This window comes from Ptychodera flava, unplaced genomic scaffold (genome assembly GCF_041260155.1).
Source record: "Ptychodera flava strain L36383 unplaced genomic scaffold, AS_Pfla_20210202 Scaffold_36__1_contigs__length_1797346_pilon, whole genome shotgun sequence".
NCBI classification, from domain to species: Eukaryota; Metazoa; Hemichordata; class Enteropneusta; family Ptychoderidae; genus Ptychodera; species Ptychodera flava.
The window spans coordinates 861,897-886,199 of record NW_027248358.1 but is presented as its reverse complement, the minus strand read 5'-3'; the positions used below and the strand labels follow the sequence as shown (position 1 = coordinate 886,199).

Below are 24,303 nucleotides of genomic sequence, written 5' to 3'. Positions count from 1 at the left end.
TATAAGGCGTTCATGGTCTCTTAGGGCAATAGGGACACCAGTAAGACATGACGTCAGTAACCGCAGATCGCCATCGGCCGCTGTGTATCTCGTTCATTTCGTTGTGTTTGACTTAATATTCCGTAAAATTGTGTCATATGTAGAGGTCGACCAAACGATATTTCTAATGTGTCGAACGTGGCAATAGCGCTGATCGCAAATGACGTCACTTTTTCTATCATTAATATTCATAAATAAATATTTGTCAGCATTTCCGCATAAACGACGACAATAAAACCTGCTACTGTTACCATGCCTACAGAGTTGTCTGTAGTCGCGCGCGTGCAGCTATACTTTTTAGTAAGGCCAAAAAGTAATAGGGTTGTGTCTAGTCATTGACATGTGCAAAAATTATGCGGCGACTGGATGTTTTTTTTCATTTTTTTATATTTTTTATATTTTGGTGGAATTTGATACATTGTCTTTTTTCCGTAGGGGCAAAAGAAAAACACACAATAAAGACTTGACACGCACACTTCGAAGTGATGCGCGATGCGGGTGCTAAACAGAAACAAATCACTCTTTTTTGCCAAACAAACCTAAAACGCGATCTACGCTATCAGAGGTTATTTGTGTACTGGAGATTTTTGATGACCGAATGATTCAAGGAATCTTCTATGAAAACTTAGCGGCAAATGGAAAAGACAAACAAACAACAAAAAACGGCAAACAAAAACAACAACTCTGCATTTTTCCATCTATTACTACGAGGGCGATTATGGTTGTCCCGTGGTCACGATCACCTCAGCACTGCTGTCAGACAAACCTACACACAATTTTGATATTGGATCGCCGATTAAACTGCAGCATTAAATATCCTATGGAAAAGGCATGTAAGCATATCACTTGCTGAGAATATGATACAACTAATCCTTTATATCGTATTCTTAGCAAGTGATATCCTGATCTTACTCTACGATTATCTCAGCCAAGATATATACTGAGCCGTTGATTGAAAACTGCGTTGACATACACGACCAACACAATAACTGTCACCGACACCAGACAAACACTGCATAGACAATGCAATGGTTTTCGTCTTTATCATTTACATCAAACTGGTGAACAGAATTATTCTATAAAGCGTGCGTAAATTATGTCTTCTGGCACCCTCTATTCCTGAAACTGAATTAGTGACACATGATGGCGTTGCAGTAGATAATAAATATAGATGCAGGGCTCCAGGGAGTGATAATGTTGCCAATATCCCAGTCAATCCACCTCAAGTATTAGCCAAACCAATACAACGCTGAAATCCAGGACTACTTCATTGTCCTATCATGTTGAATTTTTACATGTAGAAGCAAACGTTGACTTCTACTTTACTATTTGTATTGGACGTAATTAATTGATAAAGGATGACAACCTTTGATACAAGATATGAAATTGCAATCACTTTTTTATCGTCATGTGCATTATTTTCCGGTAGTACTGTATCTTCTGAAACATGCGTTTTACAAAATAGTTCATTTGACATATTTGCATATGAATACTAAACAGCTTGTATTGTTCTAAATGACTCATATACGCTTCGTTTCAAATACTCGGACTCTGAAATGTCACATTCTTTTGCTCGTTTCTGCTTATATTTTGAAACTTTTGCGTGAGTTGAACTTTTGAACACGTAAGATTATTTGATAGATTGGAGTTGTGCACGGGTCTAATTGACTTTGAAAAATCGATAATGTTGGTGATTTGTTTCTCTTTTACTAAAATATATTCAGGTCAAAACAATGCGGACAGGCAATGGGAGATGCGGAAAATTGCCCGACAGTAATTTTCACCTGCCTTTGGCATGTATCAGTCAAATGCAGTTACCAGAGTAAAACTTGAACTTTTGAAGGTATTTTTGACCGTTCGACGTTACATTTTTAGGACAGATGTTATATTTTGTTGATTTTAAAGTGGGTTTGGACTTTCCGCCAATTTGTTGTGTCATAACTTCTATTCTTAACACTACCACGGGTAGGCCTTCGGCCTTCGATCGATGTAATTATCCTAAGCGAATATATTATCCCTCTTTTGAACCGAACCGAACTGAACTGAACTTACTATTCAAGCAACACTGTGAATGAAGGCACCGGTACACTCATCATAGCTCACAGTACCGGTGAGGTGGACTCCTCACACTACGAATGCAGCCCGGCATAAACCCTGAGTGAATAATCTAGCTGGGACCTTCGGTCTGACAATCAATTTAGGAACTTTAAGAAAGCTGTTTGCGCATCGCGCCCAAGAGTTAATCGACTGACGCAAAATTGACAGATGAAGTTTGTTACAGTACTAATATGATAACAATAAAGACTAAGGAGACTAGGAAATTCGAACGACTTCGATTTCCATTGTGATAAACTTTACCTCAACACTTGTAATGTTAACAAAGTGACTATACGGCAATACGTGGCAGATGACAGGAAGGGACTGACACTTTTACTGTGTCTCGGTCCATAAAAATATGTTATGTCATCTTGAATTGATTCATACCGGGTCTATACATTGATCACAGTGATAGCTCATATTGTAGAAGTAGTTTCATTTTATAATACATGCGGTCAGGTGGCAACTGTGAAGACTTTTTGAAACAAGGCATTCGAAATGTTATTCGGAAATGGCTAAGTGTGTACACCTTTTAACAAACGGTACAAAGCGTGTGTAGTTGTCTATAATGGATAAGTTGACTTTTGTTTTATAAATGCATCGAAAAGGAGGTACAAATTTACAAGACTATAGGGTAATACGATCGCTTTTTCGAGCAATGTCAGACTGACAGGCGCCATTGAGTAAGATATTGTATCGTGACTATTTGTACAAATGCGCCATTTCTGTCTGGCGAAGACAGGTTTGAATATACAATTCACTTATCTCATATTCAGTTTCAATGGATCATTGGCAAAAATAATACTTTACCAACTCCACAACATGAAGAACACTTTGCAGTGGTGGTCACTTTTCTTAAGACTCAAAGTATACCCCGTTTCAGTTCGCTTCTACGTGCAATAAGACGACACCACTCAAAATGTCTGTGTGTCGCAGATATCACGAAAAATGAATAGATAGAAAGAGTAAGCACTTACAATAAAATAGTGTAACCGTCATAATACTAGAGGTTGATGAAATACTTTTTCGGACACTTGCAATCGATTTTATTAAATTGTTGTATAGAAGATATAGTTTCCCGAAATTCGGAAGTGTTACATCTAAAGACTATGCTACTGACTGCAAGCACACTGACTGATAGTTGTCATGAAGTGCTTAACCAAGGAAACGACCACAGCACAAACTGTTTACAAAATGTATGCTTAACGATATTTTCTGGAAATTGTAACGTTGCACCATTGTCAAGAGAGGATAGTGAAAATCTGTATATTGAATGTACATCTATACGCAACTAGCATATGATAATCCAATGACATCATCATTCATGAAACCTGATTATAACAATATAAACTTGATATACAGTATATGAATATCATTCAGCCAAATTTCAGACCACTTAACATGTCGTTCCAGGCTTCATTTTATGTTTTTCCTCGTAACGAATGTATAAATAATAGAAACCCATGGCGAGACAATACAAGCAGTTTGTACCGGAGCATTTGCGCTAGCTTTATATTAATTCTGCAGCCGTCCCGCACTTGCTAGACGCTCGTGCGAGGACGGCCGCATAGTTACGCAATAATTTATTCTATTTGAAATAGTAACAGCCCATGTTGCGTCTGGTTGTAAACGTTCTGTTAACGGATAAGATTTGCAAAATTCCAATTTTTCGAATGAGCACCAATTGCAATGTGATGCTTTTGATATAAAATAGCGTTGACTGCAATTATTATAGAATAATGATGTATTTCCCTTTGGTCTGTTGTTTACGATTTTTTAGCCGATTTTTTATTTTACGGCATCATGTATATTAAATTTGCAAAAAAAAATTCAAGAATATGCGGTCGAGAAAATGAATCAAGGTTGAATTTTTGACGGGAAATCATTGGGACACTAAACGCTATAAAATTGTATGTTGCTAAAAGTACATATATATTTATATTAGGTATATTGTCATGTATATATATATATTATATTATTTATATTGGGGTTTTATCAGTTGTAATGTATTCCATGTTGTTTTATATTGGGGTTTTATCATGTTGTAATGTATTCCATGTTGTAATTTACTCCACGGTGCGTCTTGTTGTAAATGTCCTCGTCATGAGAAAATTTGCGAAATGCAAGTTTCTCTGATGAGCACCAATGTGATGCTTTGATAGAAATAGCGTTGATTGTGTTTTTAATGGAATTTTGTAATTTCCCATTCCGTGCGTGTTTACGATTGTGTTTTTAACCTATTTTGTATTACGGCATCTTGTAAAGAAATGTCAAAATACATCAGATTTCAAAAATATGTTAAATTAAACACGGTATATTTTTCAAAGTACTCATGTAGTAGAGTAAAATCACTTGTAACGTTGTTCCATTTCATATTCTATGGTGGGAGAACCATGCACGGGACTAAACACGTCACCAATACTGTAACTGAGAAAATGACACCTAGAAGAAGACTTTCAAATAACATTCTTGTTTTCAGCTAAGTCTTCCTGACATTGTTCATGTTCTTAATACGCTAAAATTTACGTCAAATTGTGATGCTGCATACAAAATAATCTTTCATCGATTAATTTTTGAACTTTTAAGGTTACCTCACAACGATCTATTAAAGGGAAACAGTGCATTCCATTATCAGGAAAAATCGTTAACTCCTATAATTTGAGAACCAAGCGCATAAACATGATGAAACCCTAGGACGATGTTCATGTTTAAGTACATGACAATACACATATTACTTTTCCCCCTTTTCAAATGCATCATGCATCGTAATGCTTATCACACGTTTTACATTTCCGAACAGAGTGGATGGGCACCATACATTATGCGGCGTTCCATGGTCATGAAGCCACTACAAGATTACTGTTGCAATCTCAAGCAGTTATCGATGTACAGACCAATGTAAGTAACCTCCGCTGCAATGTCGTATGGTAGCTACAAGTCACTCATAATTATATATATATATATATATATATATATATATTATATATATATATATATATATATATATATATATATATATATAATTTATACTTATGACATGGTGATGTGATATTGAATAGTTAGTAGTTTTGTGAATAAATTAAGCCCTTTCATTAAGCTTATGACGGCAAGCAGTAATTGAAAAAAATGTTTGCATCATCTAGTGAAAACAAATATTAATGCATATACAAATTGAATGTAAAACATTGAACAGTCTGCATATTAATTGTTGTCAAAGCTGAAATGAAGGTAAATGGAAGTATTATGCCCGAATCGTGTCAGTAACACACTGGAGTGCTTTCGAGAAAGTGAATTAAAAGTTGCATTACTGTCACGAAAGCATGGTGCACACTAAACGCTACACAATTGTATACACACATTATTGTGTGATATCATGTCATAAAGATATAGCACGACTAAACATCAATTTTTACATTTATTGTATTGCTATCAATAAAAATAAATAATGCTCTTTTATGGAGGAATTTAGAAACTGCTGCTTTCGTTATTGATTTTACTTCTGTTAAAGATCACTTCCGCTTCACTCTATCGTTAATATAATACAAGGGTAACTGAACAAGAGTCGTAGTTTTGTCCAAGGATGTGGAAGCCAACTTTACAATGCTCGGAATATTTGACTTAAAGGGAAAGTTCAGCAAGGATGATTTTACATAATCATGTGCCAGCTTTGTGGTCATTTACCCCGGAAAAGTTATTTTCGCCATTTATAACTCGCGCGATTTTTACAAAAACCGATAGAAATGGTACAGGAAGTTACCCATGTAATTTCAATCTTTGGATAAAAGCTCCAGGCTAGGAGCTTGCATCATGTGATATGGAAGGGACCATCTTCCCATGGGTATTGCATGACAAGTTTACTTGGCGATATTTCCACAGTGCTTTATACAGTTGTACGTGGTACCACTTTCTTTCAAAGAATATCCTAAGCATACCTAGCAACAATCCTTGGTTGCACTTGAATCTTTTTCGTCGATGAGCTTTTCAAGTCCTATGCTGTTGGAATGTTGGAAAATGTTGGAAAATCTGATTTAGAGAGACCTAGTCACTCATCCCGTACTCACATCATGTTCTAGTCACCTGCCATTGTTGCAAAGTTGCAGACAACACTATGGTCACGTGACCGGGCACTTTTCCAAATTTGATCTGAACTATTTCCCTAGGGAAATTGCTTATCAAAATTACCCCCTGACGTCACTTTTGTCGATTCAATAGGTACTAGACGTATCTATTTCTCATCACGTGACGTATTCTGGCGAATAGCGACACGGAATGAGCATGTGGTGTGTTATAAATGTCACTATTTCACTAGCCACTTTTGCGTTTTAAGTCTGAATAAAAACGATTAAATGAATAATTTCTTGTACACTCTTTTGTTATATCACTTTTTTCTACTCTGTGCTTCACTCTAAATGTTTGCTTCGGCTGCATATGCATTTCTTCTCACCTAATAACCAGAAGTCGGAAGGTTCTTAAGTCTACGGGCTTTTATATGCGATCACACCAAGCTACTCGGTCGCATGACTCGAACTGTATTGCGGAAATGCCGCTGAATCAGAGTGTACGCCTTGACGTAGCTGCATGCACCAACCATGTACTACCGGATGTGACTGGCAATCTGACGATTAGTCCCGCTCAACAAGCCAGGCGTTCGTCATGCTTGGTTAACATATTCGAGCTCGTTCAACCAATGCGAGAACATTGATTAATATTTACGAAAGGAAAATATATAAGATTTTATTTTACTACAGCTAGTACTAAATACGTTTGTAAGGAGGCGTAGCAGATATAATCCGTACTGGAATCCAAATCTTGAACATAAGTGTAGATTATAAATATTCAATCGAACGAGCCTGTTATGGGCCACATACGCTAACCGGTACGCCACTTCTGACATGTTGTAGGCTATACTGTAGACGAACATGTTAAATGTTACAGGTTGTCAAATTCTTCTCCCAAAAAGGCTAGTCACGCTTGTGGTTTTCACACTTTTTAGAAGAGAAATTTTTATTTGCAGTGTTTTCGAGCTGACATGCTCAGTATCCTGTTTTATGTGCGGAAATGTGAAATGTCATGTTACGGATGTACGGGACGGGGTTGAGCGCTGGGACTAGCTGTTTGCTAGCCGTAGCTGATTTCTCCTACCGTGGTGTTGCTTGATGGAGGATATTTAATATATATATATATATATATATATATATATATATTATATATATATATATATATATATATATATATATATATATATATATATATATATATATATATATAATACATCGGTGTTTTGACAAAAACTATGAATTGAATCCATTTAAATCTAAAATGAGTCAAAACCGTTTTTAATAAAAAGCCTTTTGTGCCCAATTTTCTGGCAATAAAGTAGTAAGACTTCGTCACATTTTTGTCAGGGGTCGCTTTACCATTTCATGCATGAAGTAGAAGGACTGAAACTTCTCCTCCCATTTGTAAATACGTATGGAAACCACACTTAACTCAAGAGCAAATAGTGATATTTGCAGAGCAATCGTCGATTGACAGTCAGTTCACACCTCAAGTAAGTATCTTTTCATATGGAAATTATTTCGAACCTACAGCGCTTGTCCGGGCAATCTTGGCATGTCAGAAAATGAGCCCAGATTATCGTGTTGCGAAACTTCTTTTTGGATTTGAAGCAAAAAAGTACAAATTCAGATACATTTCCAAAACTTGGACAGGAAATATCGTAAATTTCTCATACGTAGTAAAGTTTGACCGATATGCAGATCGGAACTGCATCGCGTCGGTTATCGTCATCAATCGATAGTACATGCACACATGGATACGTCGTACGCTCTATTTTAGTGACGATAGAACAAAACAGAGGAAGTCAAATAAACTGTTTATTACGAGACTCATTGAGGTACAAACGACACTCCATTGGAAGCTATACATGGATACCGTACACCTCTGTGCCGGGGTATTGAACATTTGTTGATTTGTCATTCTAAGTTTAGCGTCAAAAGTTTGGCAGTGGCAACGCACAGTAAGTGAGGCTACCCACAATTCCCCTTGATTTGTTCACTCAGACATTGTTTGCTAAAGGTTTTTCAATTTCATCAGTTTCTTAACATTTTTAACTGACAATTTAAGTTCAGGATTATTTGTTAAAACTATGTTCCAAAGTTATTGATTATGTTTAAAAATCAAGAGTGAAATGAATGAGAAGTTGATGTTTTGAGGTGCTAAAAATTGCACATTTGTCAAGATAAAGTTATCAGCAACTAAGATGGTCTCATCATACCACCTGTCAGACATGAAAATTTCCTTCGTTACGAACATTAAAAAAAAATCATTACCCTTTCTTTTGCCAACACAGTAAAACTGGGCAGTAAAATTCGCGTGACATTAGTTTTTAGACCGTCCAAAAACATTTTGCACAGTATGCTGTTATGTGCAGTGTTGAATCGATGAAGGGGGATGTTAACTCAAAGGATAAAGAATTGAAATATGTTGAACAAGATACATACACGCCTTAGCTTTACTGGCGAAACGCATCCTCCATATGAACCCGTAAAGATAAGTTGGAAATAAGTCTTAAGCTGTTAAGCCCACCCAAGTTCGCTAGGCATTCATTTCCACTTGCCTTCCAAGGTGTTGCTGTAGGCGAAGGTTTGAGGATCCACAGAATGAAGACAATGATTAGCGGTGAAATGAGAGAACTGAAGAGACTCGGACAACGATGAATAAGCCCCCAACCCCAACCACGCCATTCATCAGAATAATACTGGAACCTGTAGGAACAAATCAATAAAGCATTTGCATTACACCAGTCAACAGAAATTAAAAAGCAGGCACAAATATAGCGACCAATGACTTCAAACACCAATAGTGGTGCGGCATGGCAAATCCATTGTGCATTTTGTGATAAAAGCACCAAACTTGGCTCAGATGTGTCTTGATATATGTTAAAAAAATTCAGATACCGAGCCACTGAAAATCTGTTGAAGCGTTGCCATGGCAGCCATTTTTCAAAATGGCCGCCATACAAGGTATTTTCACCTAGTAAACGTTAAGTGCAGAATGCGTTGAGTAATTTTGGTTGCATATTTTCAATTAGAAACAATGGGAAGAGTGATTTGCAACTTTTTTCAACTTCTCTTTATCGCCTGTGTTCTTAAACGGGTAAATACAGACAAAAACTCAATTCTTGTGCATAAACTGCACGGTATTAGATCCTAGCTGTCAAAAGATGACACTATGTCAGCAGGCTAGAGGGGTCTACATGCACCTCTAGGATAACAAAGCTGTATTTATAGAAGCTTGGGATCCCTAGAATGCGAAATTAAATTTTAACAGAAAAATAAAGGGATGCAATAACTGTTACAGTCGTGTTTTGAAGAGTACAGCAAAATCACCATTTTGCGCATACCCACGTGCATTTTTCTGGTAGTACTTGTAAGTCATCTGCTAAGCTTTTTTTTAACATAACCTGACTTGTAGGGTATCATAAGAATAGAAATTTATTCCTCTTTAAAATGACATGTGTAATATGCAATATCTTCCATAGATTGTTTTATTAAATAGGACCAAAACGTACCCGATACCCCAGAGTTTGCAATGCAAATTATAGCGACTCTCAAATTCTACCAATGTTTTACCTTGGCATAATACAAAAGGCAATGCTTTGTATGATATCTGTTTTATTTGTTACAGGGACATGTTAATCATGTGAAACAGACTTTTCACATAAAAAATTTTGGGATGGTCTGGCTCTACCGATCATATTTTAAGGGAAGCGCAAAATCAGAGTATTTCCAACTCGAATGCGTTTTCGATAAACCTGTCTTCTTTTAAGTCATCTGCTGAGCTTATTTTTTAATATAACAAGGCTTACAGGGTAGCATTGGAAAGTAATTTTATTCTTCTTTCAGATAAATTATTGTAGTATGCAACATCTTCCATAGTTTACAGAAAATATGACCAAAACTTACCCCATACCCCAAACTTTATATTGCAAATTACTGTCCCTGTTTATCTCAAATTCTACAACCCTTTCACCTAGACATATAATAAAAGGCCATGCCTTGTATGAAAACTCTTTTATTTACTACTGGGACACGTCACAAATATGAAATAGACTTTTAACAGAAAAAAAATAAGTCATGTTTAGAAGGGTGTTGTAAAATCACGATTTTGAGACTCACTAATATTTTTGTTAAACCAATCTTCGTTTAAGTCATCTGCCTAGCCTATTCTACATAACCTGGTTTATGGGGTTTCATTAGTAAACCGATTTATTCTTCTTTAAGATGACATATTGTGATATGCAATATCCTTTACAGTTTTCATGAAATAGGACCAAGACTTACCCAATACCCCTAAAGATTAAATCGAAAATTACGGCTTATCTTACATTCTATCATTTTTCGCTACACATAATACAGAAGGCAATATAATGCTTATATGAAATCTGTTTTGTTTGTAACAGACGTATGTGAAAAATATGAAATGAACATGAACATTCAAAGGAGAAGATAATATGATTTAGTAGCCATTGGGATCATATTTGGAGGGGTACCAAATTATGGCAAATTTCCTGAAACATATATTTTTTATCAAACACGCCTTTATTAAAGTAGTCAGCGAAAATCATAGTCACGGATTATCTCAAAATATTATCAACATCGCATATCAAAGTAGTTTCTTTCAAGTTTGCTTTGTAAGATTTGATCTAAACAGTTCTTATCCGACAATCTAATTTGGTGTTTTTTGGTAGAGCATTTTTTGAAAACTAAATCATGATGTGCGTTCTACCCTCTGTAAAGAAAAAAGAAATGCATTCTACTGAAAATATACAACCAACTGATTGAGGAGCAAGGTGCGGAATAGTGCCTTCATAGGTTTTGTTTGCTAAACTGTATGTAAAGTCTATTTGGCTAAACTAGCTTTATACGATAAGCACAACTAATTAGGAACAGTTTAGCTGATCCAATAATCGTTTCTTATCATTATAAATCAAGTTTACATTGGCGTTCCTGAAGAAAACTTGTATAGATATGTCAGAAAGCTGCAATCTTTTCATTAACAAAATATTATGGATATATCTGATATTTATCTGCTCTAATTATCGTATCTAAACTTCATAAATTTGCAAAAGTTTCCATATATATAAATATATGTCAGATAGCTTGGCTTTCTTCATTACGAAAACTATGGATATACCGGTACATAATACTTAACTGCTCTAATGATAGTTTCTAAACTTCATACATAAGCAGAAGTTAGTTAGCCTTCTTAAGTACTTTTTCTTAGATATGTCCGATATTTAGTCGATTTAATTATCGTTTAAAACTTTATAAATTAGCTCAGGTTTAGCTGGGCATTCTTCAGTAAAATATTTCCAGGATATATACGATGTTGAGCAGATCTAATTATCGCTTATGTTTGTATATATTCATGTTAGATAGCTTGGCTTTCTTCATTATCAAAACTATGGACATGCATAATACTAAACTGCTCTAATGAAAGTTTCTGAACTTCATAAATAAGCAGAAGTTTAGTTAGCCTTTTTAAGTACTTTTTCTTAGATATGTCCGATATTTAGTCGATTTAATTATCGTTTCTAAACTTTATAAATTACATGTAGCTCCGGTTTAGCTGGGCATTCTTCAGTAAAATATTTCCAGGATATATATACGGTGTTGAGCAGATCTAATTATCGCTTATGATCTTTAAGAATTAACTCAAGTTTAAAGGATTTTCTATAGTTTTAAACCATGTATCCGATACGCAGTCGATCTAATTATTGCCTCTAAACTTTATAAAGCAGCTCTAATTTAGCTACGCTGAATGTTCAAAACGTTCAAAATTTGGGAATAACTTTGCTGTAATTGTATATCACTGAATGTGCAATTTGTTTATTGTGAATACTGAACTATGTAAACTCTCTGAGGTTTATGTTCAATCTCAGAAGTGTCGTTTAAACTGGTATTAGCCTATGTAAACACCATTGAAAGGAATAAAATACTCGCCAGCTGACAAGCCATGCAAAGCAAGCACAGGTCCGGGAAGTGCCAAGCACGGACATCACGGACAAAAGTGTAGGATTGTGTTTGAGCTTTGCTTTCCCTACCTTTCATGTTTGTTAAAACTAAAGAAAGTTGAGTAATACCATTTAATGACTATGGTACCCCGTTTTTGCATTTGAATAACACATTATGTACTATCAAGAAATTAGTACCAAAATATACGATGTTCAAAATATGATGGGCATGAATCTATATTTATGCAATAGACCATTGACGTTACGTTAAAATAACTCTTAAACTAATTTGTAAATCATGAAATTTATATCAAATTACACAAGTTCAGTTTTATGTTAAATGGATTACGAAAAGTAATGTATAAAACATAATATATTTAGCCAAAAAATAATATAAAAATATGTTCGTGTTCTCCACGTGGTCAAATTTTAAACGGCGCCACTAATTTACTTATTGTAGTTTACATGATAAATCTCTAACATTGACAATTATGGGGATATATAAGAGATTTCCCCAAAAATGTTAAAACTTTAAGATTTGTTATACAGTAAATATTATTATGTTTTTGTATGTAGGCCTACGTATGAATGTAGATGAACAAGAGTGAGAGATTGGGTTAAATCCCCTGCACAATTTTCCATGTTAGGAATTATGATCAATAACGCTCTGCAAAACTCGTCAATGGCTAATTATAAAGTTTAGAAACGATAATTAGAATGTCAAAATATTGCACATATTCAACGTTGTACTCAAGAACACCCCATCCATTGGCAGAACATGGGACAGGCTGTTCGTACACTTGGATGCTTCATACCCTCCCCACCACAGCCATGGGCCGATCTAGGCCAATAGTTTGCAGGACCTAGTGAGTGTCGCACGTGCAATGCACACGTACCAGCTACAACACAAAAAATGGTTAAAACTGGTGCATCAACGATTACAAATAAGAATAAATTAAAAAAACTCTGAACAGTTCCTACTGATAGTCTTACACAGAACAGCTAACAGCTGCTCATCGTCAAAAAACATTAAATTTTGCAATTTTGCATCTTCCATATAGGCCTTGTAGCAAACATATTGTCAATAATTTTATTAAGAGAACCCGCTTTTCTGAGAAAATGAAATAATGAAACATAAAAAATGCAAATAGAAATCTTAATATGCATTTATGACGGTAATACATTCACTATTCACCACAGAATCATCTGTAAATAAAGCATCTATGGAATTTTACAGTAATTGATGATTGCTGTGTTTAAAAATGGCCGCCACACCAGAACGAGGCTCTATGCTTAAGGGCTTGGTATCCAAATTGATTTTAAAACAATAAAAATATGCAAATAGTAATCTTAATGGACATTTATTATGGAAATACGTCCACTATTCCCCACAGAATCATCCGTAGAGCAACAACTAAGGGATTTTATAGTGACTGATGTTCACCATATTTAAAAATAGCCACCTCACCAGAACGAGGCTCATCTGTGGTGGCTCGGTATCCAAATTGATTCATATTATGATAATCTACATTCCTACCAAATTTCATGCTTTTATCACAAAATGCACAATTGTTATGAAAATTTTGGTTATGCCGCGCCACTATAATTGCATGTTGTATTTCGTTAACGTTATAGGTTTTGTGAGGGCAGCTGAAAGTTGATATGGGACCTCATTAATTCAATTATCTCGTGTCATAGATCTCTCTTCAAATTATGCTTCATTTTCACACTTTATTTTGCTCAAATGCCGTCGCTTGAACAGGACCACAAAATATCTTTCATGGCCTGAATGTCGAGTAAGATTTGCAGGGCAAGTGATTACCAAAACACTGCTTGGATCAAATACAATGATATCCCAACACATTGACAACTGCAAAGAAACTTGCCAAAAGTCATGCCAAATACTGATCGTTTCATGCTGCACTTGATTTAGTATTGTAGTTTATCCTTTCTGTTTTGTTCATAATGAACGCAGAGCCTTCATGCCTTCCTCTCTCAGTTCATAGCAGATACTGACAGAGAATGAAATGTGCACCACGCTCCTTCAGCCCTCGCAGATTTCAACCTATTCCTTTTTCAAGGGCACATTGTCATTGTAATATACAAGAACGATATGAACAATTTACTGCTAAGTCCTGGCCAGACGGTTGGGTCCAACGTTTATCATTGTTAACACTACCTGAAATGCAAATAGGTGTATTTAAACTAGCCAGTATATGATGACCGGTGGGCGAGAATGTAAAAAACGTTCAATGCAATATGCACAGAGACGACGACAGTGCCCTCAGCTGTCACCGAGGTCAAGACAGGAGATGACAGGCGTAAGGATAGCGTACAATCTTGTCCAAATGTTTTACTATTCAAGGATTTTTGCATGAGATTTCTGCTCTTATCAAGACTTTAAACTAACTTCGAACAAAATTATTAATGTCAATTTGGCCGTATCGGTCGATCCTGTAAACTCGTGGCGTACGGAGACGATCTATCAAAAGTTCGCTTACCCTCTCTTGGCGAATTCAATAAAATGGTTTTTAAGTTGTCTAATAAGGATCACGATATGACAAACCGCTGACATAACACAATTAACACGATACGGATAAGACTTTCTGTGGTCAATATTTATATTATTTCTACAAGTTTGTCTATCAATATGCTACACGTACAGCAGAGCTCGAAAATATAAAACCAACAAAACAAATTATTGAAAATGGACGCAATCTTTCCATTTCCCCATTCCATTAACTTATTAACTTCAATTAAGCCGTATCAGTCGATCCTGTGCACGCGTGGCGGACGGCCTGGAGAAAGGAACCGATCAAAAGTTTGCTTATCCTCTCTCGGCAAATAAAATAATGAAGTTTGATAAGGATCACGACAGACAAACCTGAAGATAACACAATTAATAACAAGATTCAAATAAGACCTCTATGGTCAACTATTATGTTATTTTCATAAATTCGTCTTTCAATACGGTACACTTACAACAGAAGTCGAAACGTGAATAAAACCAAAAACAAATCATTAAAAACGGACGCAATCTTCCATAACTGCTTCTGGCATTATAAGTTCTTGTCGACATTATTTACATTTTATTAGTTATTTGTCAATTGAAATGTTTATTGAGTTAATTTATGTGCTTTTGATGAGGTTATAAAACCTGCTATTAACATTTGCGTTTGTTGTGTTGTTTGTTTCAACGCGTGGCGAATTTCGTGAACTGAGATGTTTAACAATCAATATTTGTTTTAATTTTACGTCCATGAACCCATGACTTCGATAGACCGATATATTGATGGTAATGTTTTGCCTTTACACCATGATCTTGTCAATAGCCCAAATCATTAGTGTGAAGTTGTACTGTCACAGCTGAAATAAACTCAAAGCTTCATGCCAAAGAAAGTATTGTATTCGATGGGTCATCACTCTATCGAAAATAAGATAAAGCCATAATAATATTTTATCACTTTGTTCAAATGCATGCGGAACGCGATACTGTTTGACCGTATACCTTCATTGTCGTCGCTTTTTCTGCCTAAGTATTCTCTCTCTGTGGGTTTTCCTTGCACGATATTTAAAACGTATAAAAATTCGCTACGCTATGGTCCGGCTAGCTCTGTGGGTCTCGCTTGCTAGAAAGACCGTTGAGGGTGCATAATCATACGGTTGAGGATAGTGCTGCATAGCAAAAGAGGGGCTGTGCAGAGAGTCTGGGGATTGACGACCATGCAGATTCTAATATCCCTCGCCTCATGAACAATGCTGCGTAAAAATGTCTGAAGTTATAACTTTCATGTTTATATACACATGTTTTGACAAGCGTGTACAGATGGACTCTCAATCGTTTGTCTTGTTGAGGTCATCTCACATTACAAAAGCTGCAACTTGAGTAGGGCATAGGTTGACATGCGACAGTTGTAATCGCAACGGAAATGGCTGAGACCCAAGTACTCTAACTAAGTGTCTTAGTGCTCGTTTGTGGAACGGTTTATAGTTTGATGTTGATTAAACTTTAGTAACTTATTTTGTTGATCAAACGTGCTATGTGCCTATATTTAAATGCTAATTATCCAATATAAAACGAATATTGTCGTAAAAATACTGATGTACCGAAATTTTAGCTCCCATAGCCATATGTATATATGGCAATGGAAGCTATTCTTATAGGCTAGGGAACTGTCTGTATGTATGTATGTATGTTGTTATGTAGGTCATTTCCCCCACACTCATCATGACCTGAGTTCAATTAGTCTAGAACATTCTCAAGGTCACTGCCCTTGATGACCTCACAACCTTGAATTCAATTAGTCATGTTTGGAATGTTCTGGAAAGTTGATTAGTTGTGTAAGGGAGATAATTTTAGAACAGTAATTAGCATGTCAATAAAAGTTCTAGATTGTTCTTATATGCCTTTATAAAAGGGACGTGCACAGCTTCCAGTCAGACTTTTGGGATCGTGTCTCTTGTGTGTTACTAAACTCCAGCAGTAGTCATTCTCAAGACTTTTCAAGACCTTCACTGTCAACGCTGGATTTATACTGTGGACTTTGTGCAGCTTCAAGCCTGCAAGGACTGTTCATTCATCCGACTGACTGTTACAACTCTGAGACTGGAGCTTTGCCGTCCCAGCTGAGATAAGTAGTCTGTACACTTTAAAGCTTGTATTCTATCCCTAACTTAGCAATTAGTTTTATTTTCGTAATAAATTTTGTTTAAACGTTAACTGCTGAGTTCACCCTTTTGTTCGTTTTCTCTGCACGTAACAAAATTGGGGGCTTGTCCGGGATACGAATATTTTGAGCCGTTTGACAACATTTTGACAGCCTTTTCAAAACTACTATATACTGTGAACTCAGCGAAATTTAATCATGGCGGAATTTAAGCCAGACGAATTTATGGATGACCTTGATCAGGACACATTTAATTCCCTCAGAAAAGACAACCTCATAGCACTGGCAAATTTCCTTAAAGTAGATGTCAAAAGATCTATGCGCAAGCGAGAAATACAGTTCAAGATTGCAAAACATTTAGTTAATGCAGGCCATTTTGAGGAGTCTGCCTTAAAAGATTATGAACCTGAGTCTTCCTTTGAACTCAGAAAATTAGAGTTAGAAATACAGGCAGATTTGGCACGTGAAAAGTTAGCAATGGAAGAAAGACAGAAAGAAAAAGAATTACAAATGAAAGAAAAAGAATTACAAAGGAAAAGAGAGACAGGCATTAGAAAAGGAAAAATACAAATGCAGTTAGAAAAAGAATTGCGATTAGAAGAACAGCGATTGCAGGTAGAAATAAAACGTTTAGAGCTTGGACAGTCAGGAAAATTCTTCCCTTCAGACAAGTTTGACATCACTAAGCATTTCAGGCTAGTTCCCCCTTTCCAAGAAAAGGATGTTGATAAATATTTCCTTCATTTTGAGAAAATTGCTCAGAGTCTGAACTGGCCTAAGGAGTCCTGGTCTATGCTTTTGCAGAGTGCTTTGGTGGGTAAAGCCAGAGAAATTTACATTCAGTTGTCAGTAGAGCAGGCTTCAGATTATGATTCTGTGAAGGAATTAATTCTCAAGGGCTATGAGTTGGTGCCTGAAGCTTACCGTCAGAAATTTAGGGATTGTGAGAAGGTGAAGGATCAAACTATGTTGAATTTGCTCGAACAAAAGAACAACTGTTTGATCGTTGGTGTTCTTCTGAAAAGGTCAGTCAGAATTATGACAAATTACGACAGCTCGTTTTGATTGAGGAATTCAAAAGGTGCATCCGGAGTGACATCAAGACGTTTATCCATGAACAAAAGGCAGATACATTGGAGGTTGCTGCACGTTTGGCCGATGATTATTCATTGACCCACAAATCTTCATTTCTCAGCAAACAACATCCCAGTCCTTTTCTACAGAAACAATGCAGGTAAATTTAACTCCAGCTTTTCATCCAAGAATTTTTCAAAGGAGAGTAGGAAATCAAATGACAACAGTTCACAAAATTCAAGTAACACTTCCACATCATCAGATCCCAAGTCTCAATCTCCTTCTGACAAACAGTTTGGTACACTTTCTTGTAATTATTGTAAGAAAGACGGCCATTTAATGTCAGAGTGTTTCAAATTGAAAAGAAAACGTGAAGGTCAAAGTGGTCAAAGTGGATCTAAGCCCACCGGCTTTATTTCTTCATCAACTCAATTAGAGTCTAATAATGTGTGCAACACATTTTCTGAGGTTAAATCCTCTCAACCCCAATTAATGAGGTCAAGGTCAATTCTTCTCAAGATAGCATTATGGGTATTTTCGAACCATTTATTCATGATGGTTTTATATCACTTTCTAGTGATTTTTCTCCGCTACCCCTGTCAAAATTTTAAGAGATACCGGGCTTCCCAGTCTCTTTTGTTGGCAGATACCCTGCCGTTTTCTGAAAAGTCATTTTCAGGTTCTAAAGTTCTTATTAAGGGGGTAGATTGCAATGACTATATTCCTGTTCCTCTCCATAATGTCTATTTGTCTTCGGACTTTGTTTCTGGACCTGTGACTTTAGGTATTAGGCCTTTTTTGCCTTTTGAAGGGATTCTCCTTCTTCTTGGAAACGACCTTGCTGGGGACAAGGTCATTACTAATCCACTTGTGACTGATAATCCTAGTTTAGATCAGATCCAGAGCCAATTGAACAAGAGATACCCGATTTATTTCCTTCATGTGCCATTACTCGAGCCATGTCAAAGAAACTTCCGAGAATCAAAATACTCTCAAAATAATGTCACAGATGTTGACTTAAATGACACCTTTCTCAGTCAGGTGTTTGACACGGATCATTCCGTTACCCCTCGTGGATTTGCAACTTCCAGTAAAACTGCTGACCAAAGTCAGACATTTTCTAGATCAAATCTCATTGCAGAACAACACAAAGACCCAGATATTTTGTCTTTGTTTGACAGGGTAGATGATGAAGGTAAACTTCAGATAGCTCTGTTTCCTATTATACAAAATCTGGTATTCTCATGCGTAAATGGAGACCTCCAGATGTTTTGGTTGATGACGATTGGGCTATAAAACATCAAATTGTGGTTCCAAATCCCTATCGTGCTGAAATATTGCGCCTGGCCCATGAAACCCCCTGGGCTGGTCACTTAGGAGTCAGGAAAACTTATCATAAAATTCTCAGTCACTTTTATTGGCCTAATCTCAGGCAGGATGTAGCACATTTCTGTAAAACTTGTCACACATGTCAAATGGTAGGAAAGCCAAATCAGACCATTCCAAAGCCCCTTTACAGCCAATTCCTGCATTCCAAGAACCATTTAGTAGGATACTAATAGACTGTGTTGGGCCCCTACCAAAAACAAGATCAGGAAATGAGTACATGTTGACAATTATGTGTACATCAACTCGGTTCCCAGAAGCCATACCACTGAGAAATATAAAGACAAAGACTATAGTGAGAGCTTTAGTCAAATTTTTCACTTTATTTGGCCTCCCTAAATGTGTCCAGTCCGATCAAGGCTCCAACTTTATGTCTGGTATTTTTCAACAAGTAATGGATCAGCTAGGCATTAAACAGTATAGGTCATCCGCCTATCATCCAGAAAGTCAGGGTGCTCTTGAGCGATTTCATCAAACTTTGAAAACATGGTTAGGACCTACTGTTTTGACACAGAGAAGCAGTGGGATGAAGGAATTCATTTTCTGCTCTTTGCTGTTAGAGAGTCAATTCAAGAGTCTCTTGGTTTTAGCCCATTTGAGCTTGTATTTGGACATACAGTCCGTGGCCCACTAAAGCTCGTTAAAGAGAAATTCCTATCAGACGATGATGATTGTCTGAATATTTTGCAATATGTGTCAGATTTTCGTACAAAACTCTCTAAAGCATGTGAATTAGCCAGAGAAAATCTTGGGTCATCTCAGCAGTCAATGAAAACCAAATACGATAAAAACACCTCAAAACGGAAGTTTGAACCAGGTCAAAAAGTTCTTGTTCTACTTCCGATTCCTGGCAAACCACTCCATGCTCGTTACTTTGGGCCATATCTAATTGATAAGAAATTGAGTGATTTAAATTACATCATAATAACACCTGACAGGCGAAAACAAAAACAGCTATGTCACATAAATATGCTTAAGCCATATTTGGATAGGGATAATCCTACTATAACTCAGCCTGTCAGTGCAGTCAGTTCAAACCATTATGAAGATAGTGATACTGAAACTGACTTGAGTGAAAATACTCTAAACGCAAAGCTGGGCTCGGTCAAGCTTCAGAACTCAGAAATCCTGGAGAAGCTGGAGTCTACAAAGTTGGCACACCTCCACCAGAACAACAACAACAGGTGAAAGAACTGCTCCACGAATATAAACACCTATTTCAAGATGTTCCAACGAGGACAAACGTCATCTATCACGACGTTGATGTTGGGGACAGTAAGCCTGTAAAACAACATCCATACAGACTGAATCCAACAAAAGCAAAGTATCTCCAGGAAGAAGTCAAATACCTGCTGGACAATGACTTTATTGAACCCAGTAAAAGTAACTGGAGTTCGCCGTGCATACTTGTTCCCAATCAGATCACAGTTATCGTATGTGCACAGACTTTAGGAAGGTCAACACTTTAACAAAGACAGACACTTTCCCAATCCCGAGGATTGATGACTGCATCGACCGAGTGGGAAAAGCCAAGTATGTGACGAAATTTGACCTACTGAAGGGATTTTGGCAAGTCCCTCTGACGGATCGTGCTCGTGAAATATCCGCCTTTGTTACACCAGACGGATTATTTCAGTACAAGGTGATGCCATTCGGAATGAAGAACTCTCCGGCAACGTTCCAACGGATGATCAACGACGTCATATCCGGGCTAGACGGGTGTGCAGCTTACGTTGACGACGTCGTCCTGTATAGTGACACCTGGGAGGAACACATCAAGCTCATGCGGAAGTTCTTTGAGAGACTGAGCAAAGCAATGTTGACTGTCAACCTTGCCAAATCTGAGTTTGGTTGGGCTAGGGTAACTTACCTCGGACATACTGTAGGACAGGGTGAGGTAAAACACTGTTGATGCCAAAATCAGTGCCATTTCAAGTTTTCCCATACCAAACTGCAAACGACAACTGATGCGCTTTCTCGGTATGGCTGGTTACTACAGAAAATTCTGTCCAAATTTCTCCACAATTACTGAGCCTTTGACTAACTTACTTAAAAAGAAAGTAAAGTTTGTTTGGTCAGAGCAATGCCAACAGGCATTTGATACACTTAAAGCCATACTCAAAGTGCTCCAGTGTTGTCTGCACCAGATTTCACTTTGCCATTCAAATTAGCTGTGGATGCTAGTGATACGGCTGCTGGTGCTGTTTTATTGCAAGAGGATAGTCATGGTGTAGATCATCCTGTTTGCTATTTTTCACGCAAATTTAACAAATCCCAGAGAAACTACTCTACAATTGAAAAAGAGTGTTTATCTTTGATATTAGCTTTACAGCATTTTGAAGTTTATGTTACTTCTTCAAATCAGCCAATAGTGGTTTATATTGATCACAACCCTCTTGTTTTCTGCAGAAATTTAAAGGCAAAAATCAGAGATTGCTAAGATGGAGTTTAATGTTACAGGAGTTTAATCTTGACATTAGACATATCCAAGGCAGAGACAATTTAATTGCAGACTGTCTCTCTCGTATTTAGAGTTTATTGTTGTTCACTTTCAAGAAATTTTACTTTAGAGTAAAACAAAATTTGAGTACTTAAATCCTTTTCAAGATTACATTTGTAAAAGAAAGATTTTTCTTTGAAAAATTTTCTTTTTTTGAAGAGGGGGTGTGTTATGTAGGTCATTTCCCCCACACTCATCATGACCTGAGTTCAATTAGTCTAGAACATTCTCAAGGTCACTGCCCTTGATGACCTCACAACCTTGAATTCAATTAGTCATGTTTGGAATGTTCTGGAAAGTTGATTAGTTGTGTAAGGGAGATAATTTTAGAACAGTAATTAGCATGTCAATAAAAGTTCTAGATTGTTCTTATATGCCTTTATAAAAGGGACGTGCACAGCTTCCAGTCAGACTTTTGGGATCGTGTCTCTTGTGTGTTACTAAACTCCAGCAGTAGTCATTCTCAAGACTTTTCAAGACCTTCACTGTCAACGCTGGATTTATACTGTGGACTTTGTGCAGCTTCAAGCCTGCAAGGACTGTTCATTCATCCGACTGACTGTTACAACTCTGAGACTGGAGCTTTGCCGTCCAGCTGAGATAAGTAGTCTGTACACTTTAAAGCTTGTATTCTATCCCTAACTTAGCAATTAGTTTTATTTTCGTAATAAATTTTGTTTAAACGTTAACTGCTGAGTTCACCCTTTTGTTCGTTTTCTCTGCACGTAACAATGTATGCCTGTATGTCTGTGTGTCTGTATGTCTGTATGTCTGTCCGTCAACATCAAAAACTCCAAAACCGCTGCACATTTCATCTTGATATTTGGTGTGTACATGAATGATGGGCTGTAGATGAGATTTTGTTCAAATGAAGTTGTCATTGCCAAAAAATATGCAAATTAATTGAAATAATGTAAAAACAGACAAAATAGAAAAAAATCAATAACCACTGAGGAAATTACATGAAAAATTAGCATGTAAGTACTTTGGGCTGACCTAAAAATGATTGTGCACATCTTGGGTCAGTATCTTTGACTTGCTAATTTTCATGAATTTTTTTGTAATTTTCTCCCATTTTTGGTCAAAAATCTTCTCTGAAACCACAAGTCTGATTGATTTGAAACTTGGTATGGAAGTGCAGAGGAGTGACCTTTCCCAAATTTGGGCAAATCGTGTGAAATTTGCATATTTTTAGTTTACACGTCCATAGACTCCCATGTATAAGGCAGATCTCCATAGACTCCCATGTATAAGGCCACGAAAATAAAAATTTAGTTTCTCATCGTATTCATATTGCAAAAAGGATGCAGTGACACAATTTTTAGGCCAAACGGATGAAGTCAAGTGGGCTTATAGATTGGGTCATGTCCGTCTGTTCGTCCATCCGTGAGTCAATCCGTTCAAATAGATATCTCTGATATTTTGACAAAATGTCATGTGACCTCGATGACCTTTGACCTCAAATATACATATTTGTCCGTAACTCAGTAACTACAAGTGCTACCACCCTTCATATATAGTATGATGGGACACCTTATGACGCCACATATCGTAGCTCATTAATTATGCGCATATCTAATTTTGAGCGAGCCAATAGAGATAGAGGTCCGATTTTTGGTATATAGGGATAACTTAGCAATACAATTTTTTTGATAAAATGTCACTTGACCTCGGTGACCTTTGACATCAAATATACATATTTGTCCATAACTCAGTAACCACAAGTGCTACACCCTTAATGTATGGTATGATTGGACATCTTATGACGCCACATATTGTACCTCATTATTATGCGCATATCTAATTTTAAGCGAGCCAATAGAGCTAGAGGTCTGATTTTTGGTATATAGGATAACTTAGCAATACAATTTTTTTGATAAAAATGTCACTTGACCTCGGTGACCTTTGACGACAAAATATACCACATATTGTACCTCATTTATTATGCGCATATCTAATTTTAAGCGAGCCAATAGAGCTAGAGGTCTGATTTTTGGTATATAGGGATAACTTAGCATACAATTTTTTGACAAAATGTCACTTGACCTCGGTGACCATTGACCTCAAATATACATATATGTCCATAACTCAGTAACCACAAGTGCCTAACCATTCATGTATGGTATGATTGTACACCTTATGACACACACATACTGTACGCCATTGATTATGCACATATCTCATTCTGAGTAAGCCAATAGAGCTGGATATATGATTTTTGGTATATAGGGATAACTAGAGGCGAGAAATGTTTTGACCAAATGTCATGTGACCTCGATGACCTTTCACCTAAAATATATGGTTATGTCAATAAATAAGTAACCACAATTGCTATGTCCTTTGTATTTAGTAGGATGGGAGACCTTATGACAACACATGCTTTACCTAATTAATTATACACACATCTAATTCTGGGCAAGCCAATAGAGCAAGAGGTCTGAAATTTGGCATATAGGAGCGCTGTACTCTTTTTAGAGCGCAATCTACATAGTAGCTGATGAGTAAATAAACTTGGGGAGTGC

General features: G+C 36.6%; 2 protein-coding genes across 2 annotated transcripts in view; both read left to right on the top strand.

Annotated features, from left to right (window-relative positions):
- The window catches only part of LOC139127764 (uncharacterized), a 67,804-nt gene extending 62,735 nt beyond the window's left edge, over positions 1–5,069 (top strand). Inside the window, exon 6 of the mRNA XM_070693647.1 lies at positions 4,937–5,069. Within this exon, the coding sequence (XP_070549748.1) occupies positions 4,937–5,038 (102 nt within the window). The 3' untranslated portion in view covers positions 5,039–5,069. The remainder of the gene's footprint in view (positions 1–4,936) is intronic.
- LOC139127769 (26S proteasome non-ATPase regulatory subunit 10-like) overlaps positions 1–24,303 on the top strand; it is a 534,262-nt gene that overhangs the window by 449,113 nt on the left and 60,846 nt on the right. The window lies entirely within an intron of this gene.